This window comes from Charadrius vociferus, unplaced genomic scaffold, assembly GCF_000708025.1.
Source record: "Charadrius vociferus isolate BGI_N301 unplaced genomic scaffold, ASM70802v2 scaffold266, whole genome shotgun sequence".
NCBI lineage: Eukaryota > Metazoa > Chordata > Aves > Charadriiformes > Charadriidae > Charadrius > Charadrius vociferus.
The window spans coordinates 704891-714536 of NW_009649114.1; the positions used below are offsets into that span (position 1 = coordinate 704891).

The following is a 9646-nucleotide window of genomic DNA, read 5'->3' on the forward strand; positions in this document are numbered from 1 at the left end:
CCAAAACTGAACGTTCCTGCTAGGACGAGTCTGCCGTTGGCCGGCTCTCCAGGGTAGGTGCACAGCTTTGCTGGGGGGACAAGAGGACGGGAGTGAGTTCTCAGTTCAGTTTTTTGAAGAATTGGGAAAATGCAGCAGGAAACTAGAAGCCTCCTCCAATACGGACCAAAGGGATGGACCAGAGACATCCAGATTTCCCCTCCAACCCTAAATTACTCCATGATTCATGCTGCTGTTAAGACTTGCATCATGACCTGCAGCCTAAGCGGGGCTTTGCAGCGACCCTGGCAAGCGCGACGGTGTTTCTGCACAGCTAAAGGATTCTCCTACTGCAAGCTTGAAATACTTTTCTTTGAACCAAGAGTTACGTCGTGCCTGAGCAGAAGAACATCCTTTGAGTCAGCAATCAAACACAGCCAGCATGGAAGCAGTTTCAGCTTTTGCCATCGTTGCCAGTACTTTGCGGAACACAACTGGTGCTTCGTGTCAGGTCACTCATCTCCCACCTTCCCGCGAGGTCACTTTGGATACTGCTCCAACACAGTGAGCTGACAACATCACCGAATAAAGAACTAAATCAAAAGTCAACCCAAAACATACTCACGTGTGCATATCTCCTTTGATCCGTGCCACCTATTATTCCTTCCACAAACAAGGACGTTTCGGGCATTAGGACTTCTCACGTAACCTGGGCGACAGACGTATTCCACCACTGAATTATAGGGAAAGGTGGAAATGCCGTGGTATTTCTCTTTCGGTTCTGCAGATGGGAGACGCGGCGGAGCATCGCAGAGACCTACCGACAGAAACTCCATCAGAAAGTCGCCGGGAGGAAAAGCAGTGGGAGTTCAGGCCTGGTTTGCTCTGAAGGTCCAGGCGAGGACACTTTGGTGGCCTTAAAACTCCTTAAAGCTAGGAACAGAGAGGAGAAGCGCAGTCTGTGACTGGGGATGGCGGAGGCTGGCAGGGACAGGGAGGAGCATCACCCCAGGCGGTCCTGTGCTCCTCACACCTCATCCAGCAGCTTCCAAGGCCAGTCACAAAGTCCCGATTAACCATTTCCTCTCCCCAGTTAGTGTAAATCATTGCACCTTTTTCAGCCGGAATAACTTTACAGCCGTTTTATGCAGAAAGGAAAAAGAGGCGAAGGAAGACGGATTCTGACCACAAAGATTTACAACGTTCTCCAAACGCAAAGGCAACAAGGAAAAGAGAAGGATTCAAGCCTTGCAAACCCCAGGAGAATGTTTTCCTTTGAAGGATCTTACTTCATCCCGATGGACTCATTCACTTACTCTGGACAGCCACGACAAGAGCAGCGGTGAGGAATAACCCAAGGACAGCGGCACGCCGCCTCTGCCCCGCCGGCTCCGAAGCTGGCATCTTGCCTTACTCCAGCCGCCCTGTCCGGAGATCCCCCAGAAGTTACCACATTTGTTTTCTAGGCCAAGTATCTGTAAAAAGAGCGGGGGCGGATATTTACACTCAGGATAACCGTAGCTCATCGGGACAGGTCTCATTTCTCCATCCCTAAGCAGTTCCTACAGCCGCGGGCTGGGGACCAGAAGGTGCAGGAGCTATTGCAACACCCTGGAAGAGAGCGGAGCTCCTCCGCCGCCGATGGCACCGAGGGCTGGTGCGGAGGAGCCGGGCTGCCGGGGCAGAGCCGGGTTCGGACGAGGAAGGCCAACTCCAGCAGACCAGACCCAGAGACAGGAAAATACAAGGTAAACAGGACAAACAATTGTAGACGTTAAGCAATTCCCATCGGCTTTATTCCACTTGTCTCATTTATTTGCATTTTGGAGAATGCAGCTTCTGATTAAAATTGAAAAAAAAATAATAAAAAAAGAAAGACTAAGAGCTCCACTCAAGCCATAACATAAATACTTTGTAGCTTGTCAGGTTCAGCTTAAAAACACTGTCTTGCCAACATAGTGTTATCCCCAGCCAAATATAATACCTGCAGAGCCACGAGTTTATCTATGCCTTCTGGATAAATTCCCCTGAAGCTCCTCTTATGTGTAAAACATTTCGTTTTAGTAATAAATCTCTTGGAAGCAAATTCATAGTCAGACAAAATCCTGCTGGAGACAGGACAGTCCCCTAACAATAAATTACATGCAGAAAGAGAGCGAGCCAGCAGTATCTAACCAAAAAGACACACCAGTTTTGTGCAAATAACATTAACTGGAGTAAAGCTATAAAGCATACAAGCCATTCAGGAGGACGAATTACTTTACAGGATGGAATTCAAGTGCAATTTGGACTAACCTGGCACCCCTAGAGATCAGCAAGAATCCTCTCTGACTTTTGTTATCTCGGATCATCATTTACGAGCCTAAACCCTCCCAACGTTATGTACGCGCCAAGTGCTTATCTTCCTCCTGGAAACGAGTCTGTCTTGATGCTTTCTGCCCTGAACCTACCACTTCTCGTGGCTGTTCCACCCCTCTGCCTCTCCTTCAATCCTCGTTACAGCTCCTGGTTTAATTTGACTTAATTTATTAATCTTTGTGCCTGCTAGAGTTGCAAGAGTTGCTCCTATCCAGTTCCCAAGAGCACCATCGCCTAAAGCTCGAAGCTCTCTTACCTGGAGATGTGACAGCGGTGCACGGAGAGACCCGGCGCGCTCAGCTCTTAACAAGACCAAGCGATGGCTGTCCTCCTCCTGTCCCCCCGCTCCAGGCACCGCAGCGCTGAAGGAGGAGTTACGATACGCCTACACGCTCAGACATGGCTCCATGCAGAAGAGTGTGAATTCTGCAGAAACCAGAGTTAGGCCAGTTGACCCATAAATCATTAACCCCTCCTCTCAGCAAGAAGGAAGTAGTTTATTCAACCCGTAAAGCGACACACTAGAAAACTGAATGCAACCCAAGCAGATGTTGAAATTGTTTGTTTTCTGTGCGGAGCTGCCAAGTCTTTGTTGCAATGACCCTCGCTGAGCAGGACACTGCCCGTTCCACCCTGCAGACACGACACCCAGCCAGCGCGGTCCCCCGGCGATGCCCAGGGACCTCAGGCACGCTACTGGGGCCCTTCCCAAGAGGACTGCTTCACCCTGGGGCACGTCAACCACCAGCTCATCCCTTCAGACCTCAGAAGTCTATGGCCAGCATCCAAAATACAGTTTCTTCATCCAGCTCCACCTAATCCCATTAAAGCAAGACCAGCTGGAGCTCAGCCGCACACGAGGTCCAAGGGAGCATCGTTTCGAGCTGACCACCCTGGTCCATGATGGGAACCCAGCTGCCCTTCGTCTCAGTGAAAGCTGTTCCCGAATCCGACTGTCCCTGGTGGGTCATTTTCCAGTAACAAGAGTTCTGGCAGAAGCTGTAACCATTTGCTCCTTTTGCCCTTTGGCTGCGCGGCTTCATCCAGGCTTGAATCCCCATCAAGAACCCGGTGATGCCCTTTCTACCTCAGGCGGAGCTTCTCACAGGTGTTGCTTTGTTCTGCCACATCTGAGGGTGGGTTTTTTTTGCCAGAGAAATTTACCACATCCCTACACTGAGTGGGATATACGACATTCCTGAAGCTCACCCGAGTCTGTGCCAAAATGCAATGGAACAGGTTTAGTTCTTGCTCTGTAGCACAGGGCAGAAGGCTGCGTCCTGCCCGCACCCCTCGCCGCTCCCGAGCGGGCACTGACCGCCCCTCAACACGGACGAGAATCCAGTTAATCGCAAACACAAACGCAGGCTTTCTAGATTTCTTCCCCCCCCCCCAGATGACTCAGAACAAGTTGATTTATGTGCCAAAAAAAATCAGCAGCTTCCCCACAGGCACCCAGGAGGTTATTTAGCACCTGTGTAGAGCACTCACGGCTGTGAGCATCAGCCGGGGCACCGCCACACCGAGAGCCCTCTCCTGCTCCGACGGCGGCTGAACACCCCCAAGACCTCCTCAGCCTGCAGCGGGACAGACAGGATAGAAGGGGTTTTCCTTGACCCCAATCGAGGTCGCTTCTCTTCAGGCTGCGCCTGGCCGGTGCCTTCGGGACCAGCTGGTTTCCAGCTGCAGATGCTGGAAAGCACAGTAAGGCACACCAGTTGCTGCTTTTTGACTTTTTTTTTTTTTTTACCTGGAAAAAAAATGTGCTTTTTTAAAAAAAAAAAATAAAATAAATAAAAAAAAGGTGTTGCTACTCTAACAGCTCCATGGAAAATCTGATAACCTGAATTCCCATAGCTCCAATAAAAACACCCTTCCGGCTGCTGAGGGACGGGAATGGCAGCGGTAGTTCCAGGGTGCGGGATTCACCGTTTCCAGCCCAACTCCCAAAAGCTGGGGCTGCCTGCCCCCCCCCGACAGACCCGCATCCTCAATCACTGCCCAGAGATTCCCCGAACTCACAGAATGGTTTTGGCTGGAAGAGACCTTTAAGATCACGGAGTCCAACCGTTAACCCAGCACTGCCACGTTACCACTAAGCCATCGCCCTCAGCACCGCGTCTGCACCTCTTTTAAATACCTCCCGGGAGGGCGACTCACTATCTCACAAAACCAGCAAACAACAGATAGTTATAGCAAACCATAAAGGGAAGCAACAGAGGAAACTAAATCTATTTTTGTTTAAAATCTCTTTATTGTAAATAAATGTTCATGGGATATTTATTCTCAAGTGCACAGAGTGCACAACGTACAGCACAAGTTTACATCAACTGCGGGGTTTCTTTCAACCTAAAAACCCCCACACATTAGAAAGCACAGCAAAATTACAAGTAGACGTGTAACATCCATCTCGGTAACCACTAAAGAGAGCGCAGCAGTGGGCAGACAGCGTTCAGGGACGGCGGAGCAGCAGAAGAGGCGGAGGTGGCCCCAGCAGCGCTGGGAGGAGCGGGGCTGAGGGTTTGGGACGTACCGGGGGCGCTGGCAGCGATGCCGCTGCTCCCCCGGCACCCGCTGCCGGGAAGGGGATGCCGTACAGAGAGGTGGCAGCTCAAACGTCACAGCCAGTGTACACAAACTCCAGCTACCCGGCCTGGTTTTAAGCCTTTTCCCCCTTCACTTCCCAGTTTTCCCCACCGCTGGCGGCAGAGGTGGAACAGGTTTTGCCCAAACCATCATTTTTCTCTATAATGACCCATAACGCTGATGGGGCAGCCAGCCCCCGGACCGGCGGTGCAGGTCCCACGGGTGGCTCTGCCACCGCTCGCTGAAGGTGATGGTAGCCACCAGCGCCTCTGCTGATGGAAACGGATTGAGAGAAAGGGAATATAGAAAAAAAAACCCACTCACGGGGGGCAGCAAGCTCGCTTTCACGCCTCCAAACCCACCACCTCCAAATCAGGTGATTTCAAGGAAATACCTGGCACGGGAACCCACCGGCCCGGCCGGGGCTGGGACGACGCGTGGGCTCGCTGGCATCGCCCCAGCCCGGCCACCCCCGGGACACCACAGCCCCTCACAGCAGGTACCATTCACCCCTGGGGTGACGATGACAATCACAAATCTGCTGCTGCTCTGCTCTAGACACGTGTATTTACACCTTTTGAGAGCCGAAGCACAGGAGGAGAAGGCGATAGTGCGGCTTTAATCAAAGCAGCGAGGCACACGTGCTGCCGTCCGCAGAGACGGCCGAGAGGCTCCGTCCCACCGCCCAGCAGACCACGGCCAAAACAAGGACCCGCTCGATAGGAACAGGGGACCCACAGTCAGCGATCCAAAACTGCAGACCTGATTTTTTTAGCAGTGATTAAAAAAAAAAAAAAAAAAGTTAAACCGCCAACACATTAGCAGCTACATTCATGAATCCTGGAGGGTAAAAATACATATTTTTGTCTCCTTACAGCCATTAACTACTCAACGATACAAACATCATTAACTCCTCAGCAAGTTATTACAGCATATTGTGTGTAAACATCCCACAGTACATTTCTACTCCTTTTTTCCCGCAGGGCAGGAGGTTTCTGGGTAGGAGCAGCCACCCCCACGCGGTGCGGGTTTGTGCGTTTACAGCGTTACTGGAGAGCGACAGCGAGTCTTACCAGGCAACAGCCTAGAAATCTCTTCCTTCAACACATTTCTTTTTTTCTGGCTTATTTCTAAGCGCTGTAACGTTTAAAACCAAAGAACAAACAGTGCTGCTCTAGGAACAAAACTAATACAACTCAGTTTCTCACCCACTGAATTTTTCTCCCGCCGTGGTGCAATGGCTTTAGATCAACACGGGCTTCTGCTCCTCAGAAATCCTAAGCGGTCAGGAGTAGTGCCTGGGCCTTCGCTGTGGCCCTCTCTATCTCCGCTTTATCAAATCAAAGCTCTGGGAGTGCTTAAAACAACTGGGTTTCAGCCCAAAATCCCCAGATAAACCTCAGGCTTCCGTGCTGCTGAGCTCCTGCGCAGCCAGGGCTGGAGCGCAGACGTTTCTCAAGCACAGATCCCTACCGTGGCTATGGCCAACATGCATTTATACATTTAAAATAAGCAACCTGGGTCCCAGAAGCTGCTTGTATAAATCCCGGAGTCACTGGAAACAGCAGGTCCGGAACAGCCTCCTGCTTCGTACCCAAACGCTCCTTTCTCCACCCAACCTGAGGATTTTGCCCTTAGTGCAAGAACAGGAGGAGTGCGGTAAAATGGAGTTTGGCAAAACACAAATCAAGACTCGGGGGAGAAAAAACTGTAAATTTGGCGTTTCGGTGGGGATTTAGGTAACACGCAGCCATCGCACGAGCTGCGCCACAGGGGAGTTCCACCATCTATGCACTAAACGCTAAAGCGGCTTCAGCTCTATTAAAGGCAGCACTGTACGTCAGTAACGTTCACAGCTATATATATAGGCAACTTTAAAAACTTGTTGTGGGCCTAAAATTTGGTACATTAAAAAGACAACCGGTAACAGTCACGTGCTTCTCGCGAACCCGCACACGCGGCCCCGCTGGTCCCTGACACCGAGCAAAGCGATGCTCCGATTTTCTGTTGCAATAGAGAAAAGCGTCCGCAAAACCCAGGAAAAACGAGAGGATGAGGCTGCGATCAGGGGGCGAAGCCGAAGTAGGACTTGAGTTTGGATTCAACAGCCCCGGCAGCTACGCTGTTGCCAGGCTGGGAGCTTTAACTGCCTTCGGCCCCGCGCAGGGGACGTCCCGCAGGACCTGCGGACCTGCCAAGTGCTTTGTGTTACTCCTTGTGCTGAAAGCCTCCCCGAGCCACGGGGGAATCAAATCAGCAGTCACGGAGTCAAAGTCAAAAGAGACCTGGAGTGCTCTCGATGGTTCAACACCACAACGACTGTGTTTGAACTTGGAAAGGGTAACAGTGAAATAAAAACTGGGGGATTTGGTCTGATAACACATCTTCCAAAGAAAAGCTGCTTCAGCGAGTATTGATATGACTGTTTTGTCCTCACATACACTGCGGTTAAGTTTGCCATCTAACCGGGAGGAAAGATGCGGGACACTACTGTAACAGCCCAGAAAGCCCCGGGGTAAATTAGCTCACACATAGTAAAAAGCAGGTTGAAAAATCTCCGCAGCAAGTTTTCTCCATTCTCGCTGACAGAGAGTTCAGCATTCAGAAAGCAAAGGCACAGACAGACTCTAAGAACACATTTTGGAGGAGAGTACTGGCCGAAGCGGCACACGGCTCACTGTGCTCCAGGGATGCTCCAGTCCCGTCCGCAGGGCTCTTCCCGGCCACGGAAATCCCAGCCGAATCCCAGACGAGACTGCAAACCTCTACACCGTTAAACCGGCCATCCTCTACAAACAAGAGAGAAACGGTACAGGTTACACCGAGGGTAAGTGAGGAGGTGGCAGAGCAGGGGACAGCAGAGCTCAGCCCAGCGCTGGGGACGGACGGACAGACAGCCACTCCGCGGCAGCAGCATCCAACCAGCTCTGCAGAGTTGGTCTTTGTGACAGTGACCATCCGAGGATTTACTGATTTTCTCCTCCTTGGGTAAATAAGCTGCTTCACATTTTGCATCGTCCTTTAACCCCCTGCACAGCTCCGCACACAGCGTTTCCCAGTCTCGCCCGCGGCCACGCAAGCCCAGCGTTACTGGGGTGTCTCGCGGGACGGCAGGCAATAACGAAGCAGGCTGGTTAACTCAGGGCGACTCGCTTTTATTTGCCTTCTCCATAGGAAAGTACACTTCCAGGACAAACACACAAAAACCATTATAGTAATCATTTTGTGCATTAACCGCAATAAATACTTATACTTCCGACAAAACTCCTTGCATCGCCTCACTGAGGGTCCGACAGACGACAGGAACGCGCTCAGGTCAGTAGAAGCGAATTGGGCATTTACAAATGCGCAGCGACACAGGTTAAAGCCCGAGCACCAGGGGTTCCTCCAGCCGCGGCTCGGGCAGCGGCGGAGGGCACAGCAAACGCCGGGGAGGGCTCCAGTCAGGCGGCGGTCGGAGCGGTGCGGTGCAGTGCGCGCTCTGCTCAGCCGCAGCGCTTTGAGGCTGCGAACCCACGTGTAAATCGATCCGGGCAATTTGCCTCGTTACCCCACCAGAGCTTGTTTTGCAATTAAAAAAAAAAAAAAATTAAATAAATGGCACAGATATCAAGCCAATTTGCTGACAATTAACAGTAGGCATCAACACTTAAAACCCAACAGTCAGGAAATCCAGACGCTACATATTTTCTATTTGCAATTAAAAAAAAAATGAAATAAATATCTATACAGCTTTCCCGACAACGATGCTTAAAAAGTAACCATCATCAGACAGAAGTGATCCATAACAGCTGCTCACATGCTGCTTTCTCAAGCAAAGCACCAACACTGAGAAGGTTTGTACTGGAATCGAGGAAGTTGGAGCGAGTTCCCTTCATTTATCTGCAAACCCTCCTCGCAAGTCTGTGTTATTTGTTTAAATATAGGGGAGAAGAAACACTGGAAGGGCAGCATTTGGAAAGTACTTTTGCACAGCTGGCATATACATTCATTTTCTGAACACACAGCTCCTTTTGGCTCAGAGTAAAGGCAAATCCAAAGGGGCGAGGCTGTGATTTTTAGCCCACGGATAATTTTCCTCTGATTTGACTCTAAATTGATACCACTCAGTATCAGAACAATGATTTATCAGATTTATCACAAGCTCCCCCAGCTCAGGTTCTTTCTCCTTTTCCCCTCATCTTTGACATTAAGGCCTCTGAAACCCAGGGAGACGGGCAACTTTAGGAGAAACGTGCCCTTTTGGCATTCCCAAGTCGGCCACCCCAACACGGGAGATGCTCTACAGCAATATCTGAGCCTGATGCTTTGTGCGCTTCCGCGGCTTTGGCAGGACAGTCAGCGAGAGCACTCGGCAGCGTTGTTAGAAACGCTGTCACAAACCAGAGAACGGGAGACAGAGGCACACGACTGCAGGGTCAACCCCACACCTTTGTGTCCCACGACATGTGCGTAAATACTGGCGATGAAGACAGAGCAGTCGCCTCAAGAAAACTGTTGGAAAAGCCTCACTGCAAGGGCAAAGTGCAATTAAAAGTAAAAAAACCTGCCCATCCAAATGGCCGAGTCCATTCAAGCTGGGGTCTCTCGGGCCCGGAGGAGCGCTGCCGGGGCAGAGGCAGGGGCTGCGCCGCATCCCGCATCGCTGTGGGGACCACCCTGCCACAGCGGAACGGGGGCAGCTCCCCAACCCAACCCCAACCCTCTCCACACCCGACATCTG

The 9646-nt window shown here is 51.2% G+C and overlaps 1 protein-coding gene across 1 annotated transcript in view; it reads right to left on the reverse strand.

The window, feature by feature from the left end:
• Nucleotides 1-1383, reverse strand: part of LOC104289335 (complement receptor type 1-like) — a 35972-nt gene extending 34589 nt beyond the window's left edge. The window contains exons 1-3 of the mRNA XM_009888270.1: nucleotides 1296-1383; nucleotides 605-796; nucleotides 1-70 (exon numbers count right to left, since the gene is read on the reverse strand). Coding sequence (XP_009886572.1) covers nucleotides 1-70; nucleotides 605-796; nucleotides 1296-1383 — 350 coding nt within the window. The remainder of the gene's footprint in view (nucleotides 71-604; nucleotides 797-1295) is intronic.
• Nucleotides 1384-9646: the final 8263 nt, after the last annotated feature.